Raw genomic sequence first — 20,265 nt, forward strand, 5'->3', positions numbered from 1 at the left:
ATGTTCTTCACATTTTGGACATGAATTTATGCTTACCTTGAGCTCTTTAAGAACACAGCTCTCTCACACAGTGAGCAATCAAACACTGAATTTTGCTGTTTTCAACTTTTACAAAGGCAAAGCTGAAATTACTGCTGTAGAGCCAATAGTTCATCTCAGAGTTGAAGTACACCCAATACCTCCTCAAAAACATCAGGGTTCCCAATTCTAGCTCTTCATGCTACCATCCTTGTCTTGGAAGAGGTGTTTAAGCCCAGATAAATCTCACACAACCTTATTGACCTCTGTAAGGCATGTTGCTCAGGGTTTCTTGCAAATTCAGTGCTAGGACAGGGTGTAGATACTTTAGGAAGTCAGAAATGCCCTGCAGAGCTGCCGCTCTCTTCTTGTCGATTTTATAAGAATGCCTGATGACTGTGCTCCCAACTAAGGCACATGGTGAGCTGCCAGTGGAAGAGGCGATCAGTCAAGCTTTTAATGCTTGTGAGAGGTGAAAGCATCATGAGCTGTACAGAGACACAGCCACAGCAGTGCACAAACCTCCTCACAGCGCCCCACTCACGCCCAGGCACAGGGGGCTCCTCTGTCACCTGGGGGGCTCCCCCCAGGCTGGAGGAAGGGTGTGGGACCAACCAGTTCCCCCTCAAAGGGGAGCACCTGTCCTCAGGGAGTTCACAAAGGATTCACTGGTTTAGTCTCCCTGTCCTTTCAGTGCTTGCTGCTGCTGTTGAAGCTGCCCCAGGACGGTGAGATTTCCACAGCACAGAGCTGGGGCAGGGCAGAAGTCACTGATTTCACATCACTCTACACTCACTGCTGAACTGAAGCAATGACAGGACATGGCAGGGCTTTCTATTGCTCTGAGACCTCTCGACACTGCACTTTTTTTGCTTTAACTTTGTTAGCAATGGCTGTTTGCTCCTATCATTAAATCATCATTTGATACATAAAATCTATCACAATCTCTCCTGATTGATGATGAGCTATGCAAGTCACAGCAGGGGGAAAAAAAAAAAAAAAACCAAACAAACAAACCAAAAACAAAACCATAAAATTATTTACATCTTTCAAAGGGACCAACTTTCTTGTTGTCTGGTATGAAGGAGTGAGAGTAGCTGGGTAATTGTAGTCAACACCGTCATGTTTGTAATCAGACTTATAGGCTATCTGAAACACAAGGAGAACAAAAAAAAAAAATCATTCTTTTTTTCTCAGCTGTCATTTTTTGAATAATTATCAGTCAAGAGGAAAAGAGAAACAATAATATTAATATTAAATACAAGAAACAAAGTAAGTTCAATGTCATGAGTGACAAAGAAAATGAAATTATTTGCATAGTTTAGCCACTAATTGATTCTTTTTCAGCTTCTCAATTAATCCAATGCCAACAGTGGGAGCATTAACTTAACTTCCACCTATGACACATCTCTTTTATCTTCCTGCTTAGTTCTCAAGCTTCTTACAGATTTGTAAATAATGTACTTGAAGGAATGGTATGTAATGAAATAGCTTCTTGACTAACCCAGTAAATTAAATTGGAATCCAGAAATCTTCATTAAAGACTGTTTCTTCCAGCAAAGGTCTGACCCTGGGGGTGGTGGCAAACAACCTTCAACATCCTACTGATGTCAAAGAAAACTGAAGGATCTCAGTATGTTGCCAGATCACTGAAATTTCTTATTTTAACTTCTTCCACACAGTGAGCCATAAAAGAGTACAAAAGGGTTTCCAGAATTTCCCCTCTTCTCAACTTATCTATCCATCAGACGCCCAGTACAGTATGATTTAAATTTTTCTATCAACTTAATTCTGGAAAAACTGAAAGACAGGAGACATCAACCATACAAGTGTGATTAAAAGGGACTCACATTGCTTGCCAAGCTGCCAACTTTCATGGCATGGAGCATCCTCTTGTCCATGCCAATACCCACATAGTGACCTTTCATTTCATTCTGGTAGGTTTCTTTGTATTTAAGCTGTACCAAAAAAAAAAAAAAAAAAAAAAAGGATAAAAATACTCTGAGAAAATATACTCAACTTTTCTACTGAAAAGTTTCAGCTTTTCAGAGTTTCCCTATTTTACAGCAGGGAGGCAAATTGTTACAGCTCTGGTCAACTAGTGTTGCTCCAATACAGGAGCTCATTAGTCCACAACAGCCTTGGTACTTTAAAAAATAAAAGCTAAAACCCTCTATGAGTTTCTTGTTCTAGAAGATATCCTTTACTTGCTCTTCATATCACCTGTGTGTGTGCCACATAAAGAAGATACATCTTCATTTCATCAAAAATAAATACTAGAACAAAGTCCCAAGGAGATAATATTCAGGCATTGACAAATGAACACAATTGGATTGTTTTGGTGCATCTTTCACCAATCCCAGAGTGAGGAATTTGACAGGAAAAATTGATCATTCAACCATCTCAGCTGTATGGCAAAATATTTACTCCTCTGGGATTTCAGAGTATTTTAAGAGGCAATATGAAACAAAATTGTATTTCATGAGAAACAAGATCATTTTCACACAGTAATTATGATCCTCTCTGACATGAACTATGGTGAAGTACCTTCTGCCTAACTGTCCAGTCAGAAAATGGACATGCACCATGAAATAAGTAATAATTATGACAGACAGCAGTAAAAACTGACTGCTACTCCTCTAGATCAGCAGTATATGGTAAGTAACCTCTCTTCCAAATACCATAATAGCTCTTTTACTAATCCTAAATAAAATGAGCCCCAGCTATACATCAGGACACACTAGGACAAGTGATGTACAAAAACGGACTAAAATCAGTTATAATCACATTTCCAGCACACATTTATCTGAAACAAACACACACAGATGACCTGTGATTCCAGCAGCTATCAGGGCGAGGAAGCCAGACACGAGGTACTGAAAACTTACATCACTGGTGAATTTTGAGATCTTGCTCATATTCTTGAATTGTGGAGTGTCACAGTAGTTCATGCTGTTGCCTTTGTTGTTTCCGAGATCCTTCTTGTACTCCACCTTAGTGACAAAAATGCACAATGGGAAGCTATGGTAAAACCCTGATCTGCTCTATCAAGTTCCTTCACCCACTTTTTATTAGGCAGAGATGCTGTTCAGAGATTTTGATACATGGTTTTCATCAGATGGCATGTGATGAAAATCATTATGAAGAGAATTTTCAAATACTCAATTCTCATTTTATAGGCAAAAGAAAGGCAATTTCATCCTCTGCAAAGTATGCAAGATAATGACAGGAGGAAATCTATTAAAAAACAGTGATATAAAATAAATTCTAAGGTGACTGTGGAGCAGATGAACATGTACAAATGTGCCAGATTCCAGCAAGAGCTTTTTATTCTTACAGTAATTCCTGTTTAAGGAACATGTACACAGACTGTAACAGCTGCAGTGAAGGACTGAGAGATGAGAAGAACTCAGCTTGCTTAGTCGAGGAAATCAAAGGCAGAGAGAAGAAAATGATATATTTGTAAACCCCTCAAAAAAAGTAGCCATGCAGGGAGGAGAACTTTTTAAACTAAAGGGCAACGCTAGCACAAAACACAGTGCTAACAAAGTGGACAGGAATAAATGTAGGCTGGAAATTGGAATAGGAGGATTATAGGATGCTGTGTTGAACCAGCAGGAGCCAGGACTCATTGGCCCAGGAGGCCCCTTCCAGCCCTACTTCCAGGGGCTTTTCATTATTGAAGGTTTTATACTTTGACATCTCAAGAGTATAAGTTTTTAAACTGCCATGGGGAAGTTCTAGAAACTCACATTTATTAATAGTTTTATAGCTGATATGACACTATAAATAAATTAATAATTCAGAATCTACTGAGAATTCTCTTGCAATCTTTCCTTACCAAGCAGAAAAAGAATCAATTATCAGTGACACACAGTCTTTCACATGATGGAAGAAAACAGCAATCTGCATAACCAGAATGGGATAAATTTTGTCTCTGTTCTTATTTTTTGATTATTAGAATACCCTTTGAGACACTCTGAGGTACAAACCCAACTCATCCTAAAGCATTGTATCTTAATATCATATTAAAAGCACAATTCAGGTTTGGGATGGGTTTTTTCAGATTTTGATTCTTCATGTGGTCAGAACTAGAGTCACTCTCCAGGGGTTAATTCCCCACACTCTCCTACAGATGATTGGAAGGGCCAGAATGCAGCCCCTGAAGATCTGGCCTTGAGCTTTTCTCTCCAGCTGCTGTGCTACACACAGATGATTTTTTGTTTGTTTGTTTGTTTTTTAATGTACAATGCAGTAAGAACAACAGCTTTTTTTAACTTGCAGTCCTTTCTCATCAAACACAAATGTTTGTATGAGCTGCTCCCAAACTTGTTAAGAGATCGATTCAAGCCCTTACCTCGCTGACAAGCTTGTTAACACTTTGGGCTCGTTTAAGGACCAAGTTGTCTTCAGCTGTTAGGGAGTGAAAGTGAGCTGCACCTTTCATCTTGGAAAGATCTTTCTTGTATTTTATCTGAAAAGAAGTAGGGAGAATTATAAAATAGATGTGCACCTTTTCATCCTTACTATTTAGACTGGCTTCATGAGTCAGGATAATACCTTCCCTGTGCTTGCTTTGATAAGTAAATGGAACTTGCCAAGCTGAAACGCTGAATTTACTACCTTGAATAACCCAAATAAAAACCCATAGCCCTCCACAGTCCCTCTCAAGACATTTTACTAGATAACATTTTTTGTAAATTTTTGACACAGACTGAACTGCACTGGTTGTTGTTCATAGCTTGAACAGATTACTCGCAGATTCTTGGCTGGAGCTTGTGTGCACTTCTATTAATGAAGTTAATCCTCGGAGCTTAATTTTAGTCAGAGCATTACAGATAGTCATCAAGGGCTCTGAAAGCTTTTCCTTTTGTAAAAACCAGCTTTTTAAAAAGATGTATCTTTTTGTAGTTTTAGTGTGTTTAAGAGAATTATATTTCTCTACAAAATCAAGATTGAAATAAGGGATTTCTAAATTTAATTTAGACATCAGGTTTTGAGGTAAATTAAACTTGGATGGGTGAAGAGAGGTAGCATTTGGCCTTTTATAAGTTATTTTACATGAACTGAAATGCAAAGAGTTTTGTTTTGTTTTTTTTTAATTTTCCAAGTCTGCACACATTTCCTCAGGCTTTGAAACCATAAGGCAGGTTGGTAAGGTTTAATCCTCCTCTTCTCTGTGTATTATAAATTAATGAGGAAACTACTGACCATTAGCATTTTCCTATGAAAACCTATGAAACTGTAATCTTTATCTGGAAAGGTTAAATATTTCATGTTTAAACAGGTGATCACCGGGTTTGTCATCAAACTGGGATTGGTCACAGGGGTGTTTTAGATTCCCTCAGTGATAAGGTCAGGTAACAGGACATGACTGATCCTTTCACTCCAGTTTATTGCTCGTGTCTAGTCCAGTCTAACACAAGCTGAAGGACTCAAGCATCTGTTAGCTCCCCAGAAGACAGACTGAGCTCATCAGCTCAGACAGCCCCACTGGGGACAGGTGTCCACACTACAAAAGTTGTCACTCACAGGAACCCTTCAGAGCAGCCACAGGGTACTGCCCTACAGAATGACCCATTTTTTGTCACTGCCAGAAAGGGTCTCCCCAAACAGGGCTGAGGCCCTCTAATGCAGGAATCACACACCACCGCCTCTTTGCCAATTCTTTCGTTTACCAGTCAAAACCAAAAATCACACCCCAGAAATAAGATGGCTTTTGTGAAGTGACAGTGTCATAGTCTATGCTTCTTTTCCTCAGTATGACTTGCTTTGTGCTAGAGGCACGATACATCAAAATATCAAAACCAGTACAGTTCGTTCATCCTCCATTTATTCACTACTGGGAATTCCGCAGTAGTCCACAGGATGATTAAGGCTGTTGAAGGTTTCATTAATAATACAGGTGCAGATTTGCCAGGAGGGTTAACCTAACAGTAGGGATCCCCATTAGCTGCTACATCCATCTCCTCCCTCATGCAAGTTGGAGCTGTGTCCCCTTCTATTAATGGATATTATTAATCCCCTGAGCCACCCAGTTCCCAGCAACGCAGAGAAATGTCACTTTTGTTTACTTCTCAAGTGCAGTTTTAGCATTCTCCTCCCAGGCATTGCTCTGACAAACTGCTGTTTTTAATTGTTTATGAATTGTATTGATTCAGGTTTCATACTTACATCACTTGCCAATTCATTTGCTTTCTTGGCATTTTGATAAGCTGGAGTGATCATAGCAGGAAAGCTTCCTTTCCCTCTGCGTTCCTCAAACTCATCCATATATCCCTGAAGAAAATTCAGAGTGTTTACTCGTCACACAAGAGCAGGTAAGGCCATGGGTTATTTTACAAAGCCCCACAGTCCTTTTTAGCAGACAGGTTCATGGCTTCAATAGCTTTTTTTTTTTAATGAAAATGACTAAAATAAAAGAATAAATTGACCTGTTAAGTTACCTGTGTTGCATTCCAAGAGAAATTTAGGTAGCTATTTAGCTGTGGTCAAGATAGCATTCAAGTGCACAATGACGTACACCCTTCTGATCTCACCTCATTTCTTACAGAGATGATATCTGCTTGCCTCTCTGTTTGTCAACACATGCTTCCCTGGAATATTATAAAAATAGCTAATGGTTTGGTTAGCCAGGAGATTTGCTTAAACTTAACAAGCTTAACATAGGATCTGCCTTCCTTTGTGGTGTTACAGTAGCTGTTTGATCTTTCCATGGTCATTTTTCACAGCATAATTGACCAAAAATAATAGCTCTTTAGTGCAGTGATGTACTTTGAAGAAGGGATTTATAAATGAAGCAGAGATACCTAGATATCAAGATGCCAAACTCCTTAATGAACAAAATTACAGAATTCCATTTGTCTGATTAAAAAAAACCAAAACAATTCTTGTGGAAATAACACCCCTACATCCATCTATAGATAAGTTTATGTGTAAATATTTGTCAATTTGAAAGCCATTTAGATAGTTTAACAGCAAAATACTGGAGATTATTTTTTTAAGTTGTAATGGGCAATAATCATCCCAAAGCCTTCTATGGCAAGGTCTGGGAAGAATATGGAGTACAAACAAGAATAAGAACAAGTTAGATATAGTGCAAAGTGTCTTCTCTGCAATATTTTGTAAACCTTTTGTAGCAAAGAGGCAGTTTGAGTGAAAATAGAATGTGCCACGAATAGAATGCATGTCAAGAATGCCATGGAGAGCACAGACAGGAAGGACTACAAATATCTGGGCTATCTCCTTTGTGTGTTCTCAGTGTGAAACCATCCATTGTAGGTCATTTTGTGCACCATCAATGTCACATTTTAAAATAGGTCATGCCACAAGTTTGTGAAAAATACGATGCCATAGTTACAATGGCATTAAAGTATTCTATAAACAGGCATAGAAAAAAAAAAATAGTTGATTATATATAGCTGAGTTAATTTCTTAAAATGCCATTCAGGAGTTTGAATCCACCAGGCCAACCTGTCTTTTGCTTCTAACTTTCCTAAATACATATTTATATAATTTCTAATATTGTGCATACATTCAAAGTTTCAGAAAACTATTTTATCCATTCTTAAAGTTTTGAAACATGAACAAAACAGATGTTCAGCACAGGAATTTTATGTTAAGGTTCCTTAAATTGTCTCATGTTATATATATAAATACTCATATATTTATGTGTGTGTGTGTGTGTGTGTATATATATATATATGTCTGATGCACTCTCAATTCATTGTTGATGATCTCAACAGTTAGAAATCTAATCCCTTTACCCATGTTAAGTCACAATTTACTCAGAAAGTTCCATTAATTTCAGTGACTCTGTGTTATTTGACTAATAATATCAGTATCAAATCTATAAAGATTAAAACTCAAATTGAATTTGAAGTCCATGACTGAAGTTTCAAAGATACTTTCAAAGAAAGAAAACTTAAATTAATTCTAAAACAGAAGCATTCCAATGCTTGGAAATGTAATTAGTACTTTTTCAAATTAATTTTATTTGTTTATTCCTATTAGAACTTGTAGCAGTTCAAAAGACAGAACTAATTGAAGGCTTCATTGCTACAATTCTGAACTCATATTCTTCAAGGATGGCTTGCTTTCCACAGAATACTAATTGTAGATTTGGACAGAAGAGGTGAAGAAATGTAAAAATACCAAAGGTTTTAGGAAAGTACCACCCCTGTTCCTTCAATTCTCCAAAGAATGTGGACCTGCTGAGGAGCAGGACAAAAACCCCTGAGAATAACCATATAATTTTCTTTATACAACACCACTATTCAATTCCTTTCAAATTCCATTTACCTTCATTCAGTTCTACTTAGCTGTGCCATTTCCCTAATAGAATTGGAATAAAACTTTGGGTGCATTTTGGGTGACCACAAAACCAATTGCATTCCCTTAAAAATGAAACATAAGCAAAAGGAATGCCACTGACCAAAACAGAACTAAAGCCTATATTGTTCCACAAATACAGAACTACAGCTTGTCAGGCTCCCTTTTGTAGAGGAGGTGAAATCTAAAGAGATTGTGTATCTAAGAGATTCAGTGCTGTTTACACATATTTAGAGCTGCAAAGCTCCTAATATTTGTGAAAACACCAGCGGGCAGAAGGCACCTAACTATCTGCCAGCTTTCTACCATTTCACAACCCTTTTGCTTTTCTCCTGACTGAATTTCCTTGTTCATGGAGTGGGAATATTTCCTCGAGAAAACACGTTTCAGTGCAATTCGTAACAACACCACAATAGAAATGTAGAGAGCATACATGCGCAGAGATAAAATTTGCCAAGGTCAGTCTTTAGGAATGGCCCTACCATAAGGGTCATGCAGTGACAGGAGCCACCTTGTAGTCACATCTTTAGGTGCCAGTGACAGATACATTCCACTTCAGGAGCACAGTGCTGTTTGTACACCATCCTTTCCCCTCAAACCTTGTTTTCTCAAGCAGGAAAACAAAGTGAAAATAGGTGTCACCCGTTTCTAAAGCTTTGAGCAATCAGCTCTAGTAATGATCAACATCAGCATGGCTATCTCTTGGATGTTGCATACCTGTCCATGTTGATCTACATTTTCTCTTGCAAAAGCAACATCTGTTCCAGCTGTATGGCTGGCTTTTCCCTTGATCTCTTTTTCATATCTTTGATGATACTTTACCTAACAGGAAAAAAGGAAACGAATAATCCGGGTGAGTTTAGTCTGGTACACAGATGCTGCACAATAAATAACAACCAATGACATGCACATGTTGTCAATAAAGGATTGTCAAAATTCCCATTGCCACCAAGCCGCACAAGTCAAATATGCCACTTGAAGATATAAAAAACAGAACTAGTGGTGTACTTTTTAATAATGCAGTAGGAACACAGGACTTGGCATTTCAACCCAGACCATTGGTTCGGTATGTTCAGCACCACCTGCTTGACAGTGGCTAATCCCCGTTCCAGCAGTTTAAAAAATAGAACTGACCGTAATGCAAATTCACAGTTACCACAGAGCACTTTTTTACCACAGGGTCACGTGGACCCCATCAATAAACGTGTTTGTTTCTGAAAGATGCTTCATCCCCAGTGATAAAGGGAATTTTAGACAATCAACCTTCAAGTTTAGACCAAGATTCGCACTACATTTGCTGAAGTCAAAACAATGCCTGTAACCTGATGCTGCCCTTTAATCACCATGTGTGTTTGCTGACAAAAGTGAAGGTTTTTCCACAGATCAAAGGCAAACAAAAACATGTAATTGTTTTAGAGTCAGTTGTTTTTACTTCAAAATTAAGGATCCCTTATTTTCTTCAATGACTCTCACTAATGTTTTAAATTCACTTCCTTTGAGTTATATGTTCTTCCATATGCTATCTTCTCCAACAAAAAGACCTTTTCTTTCAGTTTCCAATAACAAAGCACAATTAACTGTACATTTTGAAGGAATACTGTTGTCCTTTTATGGTGCTTATTAAAGAGCATAAGGGTGTTGCGGTTTTGTTATGTTTGGAAAGGAAAAGAAAGCCACTGAAGATCAGTATGCTATGCTCATGGAATTTCCGCCAGTAAAAAAATTTGTGTGGCAGTTTAATATTTTCTTTCCCAAAAGAGACTTTGCTTTGGACACTTACATCACTGGCTAATTCATTCGCTCTCTTGGCTATTTGATAAGCTGGAGTGATCATAGCAGGAAAGCTGCCTTTTCCCTTCCGTTCTTCAAAGTCTTCTGTGTATTTCAGCTGTAAAAATTCAGGACAGTTCAGGAGCAATTAGAGCAAATGTATCTTGATTGCACACATAATCAATCTTTAAAGTTGCAAAGCCAGGCGTTCGATGGCTGTCATCTGCCAAAAGGAAGATGAACCATGAAGTCTGAATCTTTGCAATTTGGTCTTTAACTACACAATCACACATCTGCATGGCCCCTTTGTCTTGCTCAGGGAGTAGGAGGAAAAGACCTGTTTAAAGAAAATACTTAAGGTGTCTGCAAGATGCCTGCTCTATTTACATTAGTCAGGCAGCTTTTTTCTTTACTTTGCATGGCAGCCAGTTGCTGGGTATGGAACAGACTGGTTCCTCAGCTTCTGTTCTGACAGCCTAAAATGGCCTCAAATTGAATGTGGTTTTTGTAAATGTAAGTATTGAACACTTAATGGTAAAACAACTCTGGCTTTAAAATAATTTTATTTTTCTTTGTGTTCATATTTTCAAGTAATTTATAAATATCCCAGGAACCACTTGCAGAGCCAAAAACTAATCAATCTATTTTGTCTTACTTACGTCACTTGCAAGATGTGCTCCAGCCTTTGCATGAAGAATATCTGGAGTGTCTACAACAGAGGTGAACTTTGAAACTCTCTCTTCATGTCCACGTTTATATTCCACCTGAAGAGGAAAAATATATATCCATATTACAAACAATAAGCAGCAGAAGTACATTTCCTATCAGAAGGCTTCAAGACAAAATGAGCAACAGCAGCTGTGACACTCTCTGCTCTCTACAGTCAAGCTATCCATATATTTAAGGCCCAATTTCCTAAAAGTGAATTCAGAAACAGACAGAAATGGACCCAGGTATCCAAATTTTCACTTGATTTATGTGAGCCATACATTTGATTAAAATAACATGAGAATAGTCGTTGATGTCCCAAGATCATACTGCAATGACAATGTAGATAGTATCTGCAGAAAACAATGAAATACTTTTAAATCATTTTTATAGGATTGATTTTTGTTTATCTTTTTCATATGAACTGCTCTTTTTATAAATAAGCAATTTTCTCTGCATAAATTTAAAGTAGCTTGTATATGAATTAATTTCAATATTACAGCTATTTGGTGTCAAATAATAAAGTGAAAAATGTCAAATGTAAATATATAGATGAAAAAAGCCATAATGTGAAAGCAAAGGTAATGAATTAAATTAACGTTTCAGTGTGAGTCACAATCTTTTTCAGCTTGGGATAAATTATGGCAAAAGTTGCTACATTTTCCAGGAAATATCTACATTGTCATTTATTCTATATGATTGTCTTCCCAGACCAAGTAGTTTATGAACCCTGTTTTCTGCATCACGTTAATATTTTCTCACTTTGTAACAATATAACAAATATTCACCATAGAATCTAACATCTTAAGCAAATGGCCTGAACCCAGGATTCTCCAAATTCAGAAGTGTAACATATAATTAAAAACCCCTGTGACTTACATTACTGCTTAGCTGGGTGGCTCTCTTAGCAACCTGATAACCTGGAGTGATCATAGCAGGGAAGCTGCCTTTGCCTCTTCGTGGCTCATATTCCTCTGTATATTGAAACTAGAAGATGAATTTGTTTATTAGAAAAGAATCCAGTGTAGTTTAATGTGATTCCTCTTTTCATGCCTCCTTCCTGAAGGTATGCATCACTTTATTTAGAAGTAAACAGATTAAAGTGTCTGCACTTTTTAAGTTTGTTAGTTACAACTATTTCCTACACACAACAGAAAACATTTCTCATTCGTGTCAATTATCCACTGTTAATTGCCTGTGTTGATTAGGTCATTAGCCCATTGTATGGACACAGTCATAATTCAGACATGATGTTCATCAGTCATGGAAATTCAGTCAATGAAAGTCTGGTCTGTGTAAAATATGACACATTTTCCATCATGAGCTCTGCTCTACTGACAGAAAGAGCACTGTCTGTTGGATCAGACCACCTCAGTTTGGTCAGTAGTTGAAGCGCCTCTAAGTAACATAAATACATAAATGTATGATGGCAATAAAATTCTTATGTGAGTTCAATTGCTTACATGGCTGAGTATTGTTACTGATAGAAATAAACATCGGTCTCTCCTTTGGCAACATCTTAACAAAGATCAGAGTGCAGACAGACCCTCTGGATATTCTTCCTGCAAAGCCTGGAGGTGACATCTTACCAAAGACTGACTTTGATGCATTTGTAAGTCTTCAGAATATGACAGACCATGAAAATAATGCCAAACATCAGGCCACTTACGTCCGTCAGAGCCTTCTGTGCCTGTGTTATCTTGACCATCTCAGGATCTGGGATTGTTCCTGGGTACCACGATTTTCCTTCCTCATAGGCAGCATAGTAAGCATTCTACAAAACAGGAATAAATAACTACCTATCTTCACCCTGGTTTTAACACTCAAACAGCTGATCTGACAGGGAAAAAAAGGAGACACACAGTGCTGTGGAAGTGAAATTGTGCAGCACAGGGCCTACATTCCACATCCCTTCAGAGTGCCAAGGCAGAACTTGTATAGCGAGAACTGACATCAAGATGACAGGATCTCGGATCCTGGAGTGAAACTCAAATAATACCCCCTGGGAATCAGATCACCTGCTGTGAAGCTCCAGTGCCAGTAGAGAGAAGACACATGGAGTATGGCTGCACATGCAGCAGCCCCAACAGCTGACTACAGACACGCTCTTCCCCCCTCACCTTCTGATTCTTCTATCCTAAGCTATAATTGAGCTATTTCACCTTGAAAAGTTTTGCCAAATGAGAAGCAAAGACTTTTTTTTTTAGCATTGAAATGTCGTGGATAAGCACCTAACAATCAGGACAGCCAGAGCCAATCCTTGGTGTCCTGCAGGCTGCTGGCTTGGAGACTCAAGGGATATTTCTTACCTGGGTAGCCAGTTGTTGGGCTTTATAGACATTTTCGATTTCTCTGGACCTTACATCCCACTGAAAGACTGATTTTAATTGTTCACTCTCTTCTCGATATTTTATCTAAAAAAAAAAAAAAAAAAAAAAAAAGATAATGACTCATTTTAGTTGTTTATTACTACATACTAGCACACACCCACTTTGGAGAAGAATAAAAGGGGACACAAATAAGGTGACAATTGCATTTAACCCTAAGGCTAAAATTCTGCTTTCCAGTCCATGCCCAGCTTCTACCTAAGATTTCTGCCAGCATAGAAGCTGCACATCTGTAAAGGAGCAGCATATTACCCCTGAAATCTGGCATGACATTCTGAAATAATTTGATCCTTAGATCAAATTTGGGGGAAATAATCTATGAGAATTGAAATCCCTAAGAAATTTTAAGCAGGATGTGTCAATGCAATAGATGAAAAAACTATTACCAAGTGAGCAATATTCTACTCTCCTATTTCCCTGCAGAGTGTCCACAAAGTATCATATCCTAACTGTACATATGTAAATGAATACTGTATTTAGTCCTGGGTCATTATGTTCCTACTGCTACTTTTATCATGATAGCATGTAGAAATCCAGCTGAAATCACAGCTCTGTTATACAACTCTCTCTTCATACCTAAAAATTCAGAGGAGGAAATTTAAACTGACTGGACAGAAATGTTACTGAGCACATGTATCATCATTCCCATTTGTAAATAAGGCACAGTGATGCAGAGAGCTGAATGATTTGCCTGCAAACACAGAAATTCTGTAGAGAGAGATTTAATTTTCATCTCTGCATTCCAGTTGATGTCTCAACATAAGACTTATGTGAGAACATCATGTTGGGATTGAAGAAACATTCTATTTTCTGCATCAGAAATAAACTTAAATATAAAAACAACAAGCTTCCATAGTAGCAAGTGAAACCTTTTCCCAAGTTATCATTATTTTATACATTTTCTAGTGAAAAATTTTCCTGCTCTCAGAATTTTTACAGAAGTACTTCCTTTAAGCAGATACCTCAGAATCAGATTCTTTACTACCCTTAGTAATTTTATCTCTGGAACAGAACCTCATTATGTGATTGAAAAGGACAGAAGGTGTTTAAGGTGTATAAAACAAGGGAAAGTGATCTTGGAGCTATAATTTCTCTGGCTTGTGTACTCACATGCACTGGAAGTACCAGTCTCATATCACTGCCTAAACCAGAAATAGAACCTGCAGTAATCCCAAACTCATTCCTCAGCAGATCCGTCACACCCGGTTTAAAGTAAGTGAAATAGTCATTGCTGAAATAGTTACAGCCCATGATACTGCAAAAACAGAGGCGTAAGAATGCTGTACAAAATGATGAATGATACGGTGCCTGACGAGGGCTACTCATGTGCATCAAGTTTTTACAGCTGATACAGGACATCAGAATGAATTTAGCACACCATAATCTAAGACACACTTCCTTCGTTAATTTTAGTGATGGCTAATCACATCCAAACACGCTGCTTTGCCTGAGAGGTATATTCACAATGAGTAACGATATTTTACAATAAAGAAATATGCGACGTTCGAGAAGACAGCACCGTGCAGAGAGGCGAGACAGAGCCATGGGCTGTGTTTTTTGCCGTGTTTCCCGTATTTGACCGGATTCCCGGGAGCGCAGGTTCGGAGATGCGCCAGGAGGGAAGCAATGCGGGAGGCGCCGGGGCGGGCACGCCGGCGGGCCCTGAGCGCCCCTGGCGGCCGGCGGGGGAACGGCAGCGCCCGCGGGGGGATGCGCCTCCATCCCCCGAACAGCTCCGGGAAAACGCGGCTGAGCTTCCGCGCCTCGGGCGGGGCGGAAACACCCGCAGAGCGCCGGTGGGAACTCGTGCCTGCGTCCCACCTGGCCAGAACTCATCTGTTGTGTCGGAGAAGTTTTTGTTCGGAGAAGTTCTTGATGAGACCGCAAAGGAAGTCCCGGTTGTTTCTTGATCCCAGAGGTTGCGCAACCCTACTTAGTCACTGAGTTTTACACAGCTCTGGGCTCTCTACTGTGCTTCCCTATAGATTATCAGATATACAGGTGAGGAGCTCCAATCAATTTTTCCTTCTGAGAGCAGAAGAAAATCCAGATCTAAGATTTCTTTCACGTGAGTAATCACATTGAAAAAAAAAAAAAAATCATGATTCAAAGCCAGCTGAGATCTTACTGATCTAAAAGAACACAGGGAGGTAACTGAAAAGCACATATTTATACTTACAAATCAAGAGGCATAAATATGTTATCAAAATGTAGAACAAACACATTTGACCCTCAAGCTTCTTACCTCACTTACCACTTCTGACAGTTTTTTTGCATTCATATTTATTGGTGTTTCAAATACACTTGTGAATGCATTGTTTTTTGGATTGTGCCTAGAAAAGGGAAAGCGTAAAAGCATATTAGGAATGTACCAGACAGCCCACTAGAAAGGTTCTCTTCAAGCACTCAAAAACATAATACCAGCCTCCACCCCTCTATACACAACTTTTCCCCCACTCACAGAGAGATCTTAGATTACATTCAAGTTATTATTGTAGGGAGTAGCTGCCTAGAGCAAAATTAATTTTAATGATCATCATATCAATGCTGTGTTTCTAATAACAAAAGAGAATAATAGAATAAAAAACAACTGTCATCTCTCCTTTTTCTGCTGACAAATTTGACAGGAATTGATCATTATAAAATAAAAACTTCCTAGAACAAGCAAACTCCAAAATCTGCATTTTATACATTTTCCTTATGATTAGCTCAACCTTGTTAACTCTTAACAGCTGATTTGGAAAGCATTGAATTTTGTGCTTGGTTTTATTTTATTCCCGCAATACTGAAATGGAAATTAATCTGGTATCTTTTAACACACTGCCCAAATGAGGAAGCTTTATACACGGTAAAAAGAGTTTTCCATCATTCGTTATTCAGGTAAATCCAAAGATAAGCATGAAGGCACTGACAATACCTAATTTCACATCACACATGGGATAGACTGAGTCCAAATGGTGATATTCCATTACATTAAAATGGCTAGCCAAATTAAAATTTTCCTTAAAAAAAAAAAAATACACTTACGCTTGGCAGTAAGGCTTTTTCTCATGGCTAACAAAGTTGTTTACTGTTAACATCATCTTGCATACTTCACAGTGAAAACAGGCTTTATGCCACGTCTGGAAATGCCACAAAAAAGAAACCAAAGAGACATGATTTGTATTTTGCTATTATTCTGCTAAGTTTCAAATCTCACTATTAACATTCATTCATTTAATGAATTTGACTATTTTTTTCTTCAAGTTTATGCGTGTTATTAATTCATTTCAGTTCTGAACCCAGTTATGAGCGAAGAACTTTTGGAACTGAGAGATTTGCACAGTGTCAGAAGTGCCAATCTGTACATTTATTATAGTCCAAAATGATAAAGAAAGAGAACTGACCTGATCTATACAGTTAATCTTCTCAGCAGGGTAAACCCCATAGCCACATCTAGCACACGGCTGCACATTCATCTTGAAATCCACAGAGTGAAAAATATATAGGTTTATACAAAAGGTTCAAAGAGTATGAAAGTGACTTTTTGGCCTGTGCAAAGCACACTCTAGACACTCCAGTCAAGGCCTTTTGCTGTGGTCAATGGCTCCCATTAAAGCTGTGATTTGAAGTCTGTTGCTCCCTTTGCTGACCTTCTGTTTCAAAGTCAGCTGCAGGCTGGCTTTTAAAGCTGCCAGTTAGTAAGAGCGGTTATTTTGGCAACTGTGTCAGTGCAGAAGGGAGGGTAGCGATATCTTTCTCTAAATAGAAGAATGAACTCACAGAAACAAATCACGTCCATGTGAATGTTAGAGCCTGATCATTTTGTATTTCAGTTTTGCTGTCATAAGCCCAGGATGAAGAGAAAAGTACTGTCCTGGTTTAGGGCAAATTTGGGAGGAAACCTCCAACGCAACCTTTAATAGAGCAGCAACAATATACCCTTAGTTTCTCCTCACTCTGATAAACAAGTGAGGAGACTATTGTGTATTTAGGAGCAGCCTCATAGCAGAAGGAGGTCCCACCAGAGATACAGGCCAGAGATGGGCTTGAAGCTTCCTGGCCATTGAGTGGATATAGAAGTTCACTGCCATTAATTTTTTTTCCTTTGGTGCCAGCTCAGTTTCACCTTGTATATTATGTCAGCAGAGCAGAGCACACTCTTTTCTCATATCTTCCTGTTTCATCCACCTCTCACTCCATCTCCAGGAGTAGGAGGATGCACTGTGAAACAGGCAAAGCCTCTTATCTCAAGGAGTTCTAAACATGATGGGTACAAATCCAAACTTCTATCTCCTACAGGAAAAGCTTCAGAAAGGAACCATTTACTTTTGAATAGAATGAACAAAGTAGCTATTTAACAGTATTCATCAAGAGTAGACTGGAATAGATCAGAGCATAAAAATTCCTTCACCAAAAAATGATTAGGAATGTCTGATATTAGTATTCAAGCAAGTTATTGGGGTTGTGAAGTCTGCTCTGAACAAAAGAAGCTGTTAAATTCTACCAGCTACAAATTGTCAGGATTTAAGATTTACATCTCACCCAGTCATAGCACCTCCAGCTGCAGGGCTCCATAACCCTGGGACACAGCTAGGAGTTATCTCAATCTGAGTAAATGTCTACTTAGTCATCCAGGCATCTGCCCCACTGCCTGCAGCAGTCCTGGGATATTGCTAAGCACTTCCCTTTTCTCTAAATTGCAAACAATTCCATCAAAATAATTCCTGTCGAAACCTTCTGGGTATGCTTAGAGAGCATCCTATTCATCTCTCTGTTGAGATATGCAGTTCTGCTTAACTTTTTATTGCTACTTTTTCTGAATGCTGACAATGTACTGGCACAATGTTCTGTCAGCAACTGGTGTGCTGAAAATAGAGTCTCTAATCTGAAGAGCAGTGGCACAAAGTCCTGAAAACACTTAAGACCTTTCAAAGTAACTCAGTATATAAAAATATGCATTTTCATTTTTAAGAACATTTTCATTTATAAGAATGTAATTTCTTATATTAAAATAACTGCTGAGTTACCTCATGTTATTCTGTTTGGGATCAAGAGAGATTTATGTCAACCAAGCTGCATCACAATAATATTTATCCGGCTCACACCTGTGAACCAAAATAGTTTGGAAGGCTTCCAGTTCCCCTCTCACACAGCTTTGCATCTTGTCCCAGATTGCCATTCTGTTTATGCAAGTGACCTGTATTAGGGTCACAGTGGCCAGGATGTCCCCTCCTTATTTAGCACTTGGCACACTACCAGTTGTCACCTCTTTGTGTTCATCTACTCCAAGAGTCACCATACCGTATATCTTCCAGACAGTCCTAGTTGTCTCCATGCTGTCTGAAGCCATGCTGGAGCCCTTGCTTCACACTTTAGCAAGAATAAAAGTTCATGACCTGCTCCTGTCCCTCAAGACCCTCCTGAAATAAGTTCAGAGAGGTGGTGAAAGCAGGACATCCCTGAACCACACAAAACCATAAAGACTTGGCAATTACAGGACAAATAATTCATCGAGGAGTCACATGAACACTGATCATCTGTAGAGGACTCCAGCACACATCATCATGCTGCCCACATACACTGTGTACCCACAGAGCACACAGATGTCTCTGAAGGGAATGAGACGTGTGTTCCTTCCAAGAGGCCTCTCAGACAGATAAAGCCCTTTATTTCACAGATAACCCCTGCTTCATTTCAAGAGACACAAAGCCTGGTTTTCTTTTTTTCACAGTGACAGGTACCGCCAGCTTGGCTGGAAGTCAGCAAATGAATTTTCCAAGTTCTCCTGCTTCTCCCAAGTCACAGCATGTTCAAGAGAAGAAGTGTGGTAAGACACAATGTCCTCTACAGCTACTCTTTTCCAGCCATACTCCTTCCCTCACATCCACTGTACACCAGTTCTGCTGGAGCCTTTTAAAGATTTTCCCATTTCTGAGGACTCCAAACCTGTCCTGTTCTTCACCACCCTGGATTAAAGCCAAGTTTCTAAGAGAAAAGGGAGTTTATTATAAAATAAACATTGAATGGTCTCATTACAAAGCATGCCCTGCATTTTGATCATGCAAGGAATTAAATCACAAAACCAGTGCAAGTTTGTTATCTTGACAAATCTTAGCAAGACATTTTCTCTTCAGTTAAAAGCTCATTGTGGTTTTTTTTCTCCTTTAGTAAAGGCCTCATAAAGGCTTTTTTGATATCAATGAAAATCTTAAAAGGCTTTACTTAACAGTACAACCTTAATCAATGTGGTTTAAAAGCACTGTGGTTACACATAAAGTACAAGGAGACGGCACCTTGAAAGTGCAAATTAGTGGGAAGAAACATTGTTACCTCTCCAGCCTCCTTAAATTCGTTGAATTAACCGCACAGAAAACTTGAAGCATGTCTGCATCCTCAATCTGATTACAAAAAAAGAGAACATATTGGTTATGTTCCTCTGACCTCTGAAGAGGTCTTCAGAGACATTCAAGTCAGGGTCACCTCTGTCACTCCTGAATTGAAGCTGAGCCCTTACAACCACATGAAGAACAGTGTCCTGTTCAGCAGAACAGCATGAGTTATGGCAACCCTCTGTTTGCAAAAAAAAAATAAAAAACAACAACCCCAAAGGTGCTGGTTCACTACCAAAGGGGGAGTTTTATGCACTGGTAAAAGCTGCCTGTAAAAGTTCAAGCACTCAACCAGCCCTGTCTATGTTCACCTTCTCTGAACCCTGTGGTTAATTAGTTACCTGGGCTCAGGACCTTTTGCCTCAAACAGTCTCTCCATGCTTGGAAAAATATGGAAAGAAAACTGGAAAATATTTATCAACACAAAAATCTCCCAAGACTTAAATAAAAACCTCTAAAGAACCACCTTCCAAACTTGTACAGTTGCTTTTTCCATGTTTGCTGTTTTGGAAACCAACCAACAGCTCTTTATATTTCATTAACAGAGGGTTTTTGCTCACACTTTCCCCCTGTTGCCAGTGTCAGGAAAACCTGAGAGTGTAGGGATTTTGTAAATGCTTCTAAAAGAGTGATATAAAATAAGAGAGAAATCTAAAAAAGAACCAAGGGACCAAGAAGAT

At 38.7% G+C, this 20,265-nt stretch overlaps 1 protein-coding gene across 1 annotated transcript in view; it reads right to left on the reverse strand.

Annotated features, from left to right (window-relative positions):
- NRAP (nebulin related anchoring protein) overlaps positions 1 to 16,845 on the reverse strand; it is a 46,713-nt gene extending 29,868 nt beyond the window's left edge. Inside the window, exons 1-14 of the mRNA XM_040070748.2 lie at positions 16,601 to 16,845; positions 16,242 to 16,336; positions 15,460 to 15,547; positions 13,137 to 13,241; positions 12,497 to 12,601; positions 11,707 to 11,814; positions 10,779 to 10,883; positions 10,130 to 10,237; positions 9,067 to 9,171; positions 6,193 to 6,297; positions 4,376 to 4,492; positions 2,907 to 3,011; positions 1,869 to 1,976; positions 1,063 to 1,167 (exon numbers count right to left, since the gene is read on the reverse strand). Of these exons, the coding sequence (XP_039926682.1) occupies positions 1,063 to 1,167; positions 1,869 to 1,976; positions 2,907 to 3,011; positions 4,376 to 4,492; positions 6,193 to 6,297; positions 9,067 to 9,171; positions 10,130 to 10,237; positions 10,779 to 10,883; positions 11,707 to 11,814; positions 12,497 to 12,601; positions 13,137 to 13,241; positions 15,460 to 15,547; positions 16,242 to 16,336; positions 16,601 to 16,672 (1,431 nt within the window). The 5' untranslated portion in view covers positions 16,673 to 16,845. The remainder of the gene's footprint in view (positions 1 to 1,062; positions 1,168 to 1,868; positions 1,977 to 2,906; positions 3,012 to 4,375; positions 4,493 to 6,192; positions 6,298 to 9,066; positions 9,172 to 10,129; positions 10,238 to 10,778; positions 10,884 to 11,706; positions 11,815 to 12,496; positions 12,602 to 13,136; positions 13,242 to 15,459; positions 15,548 to 16,241; positions 16,337 to 16,600) is intronic.
- Between the last annotated feature and the right edge of the window lie 3,420 nt (positions 16,846 to 20,265).

Source organism: Hirundo rustica, chromosome 8 (assembly GCF_015227805.2).
Source record: "Hirundo rustica isolate bHirRus1 chromosome 8, bHirRus1.pri.v3, whole genome shotgun sequence".
Classification (NCBI taxonomy): domain Eukaryota; kingdom Metazoa; phylum Chordata; class Aves; order Passeriformes; family Hirundinidae; genus Hirundo; species Hirundo rustica.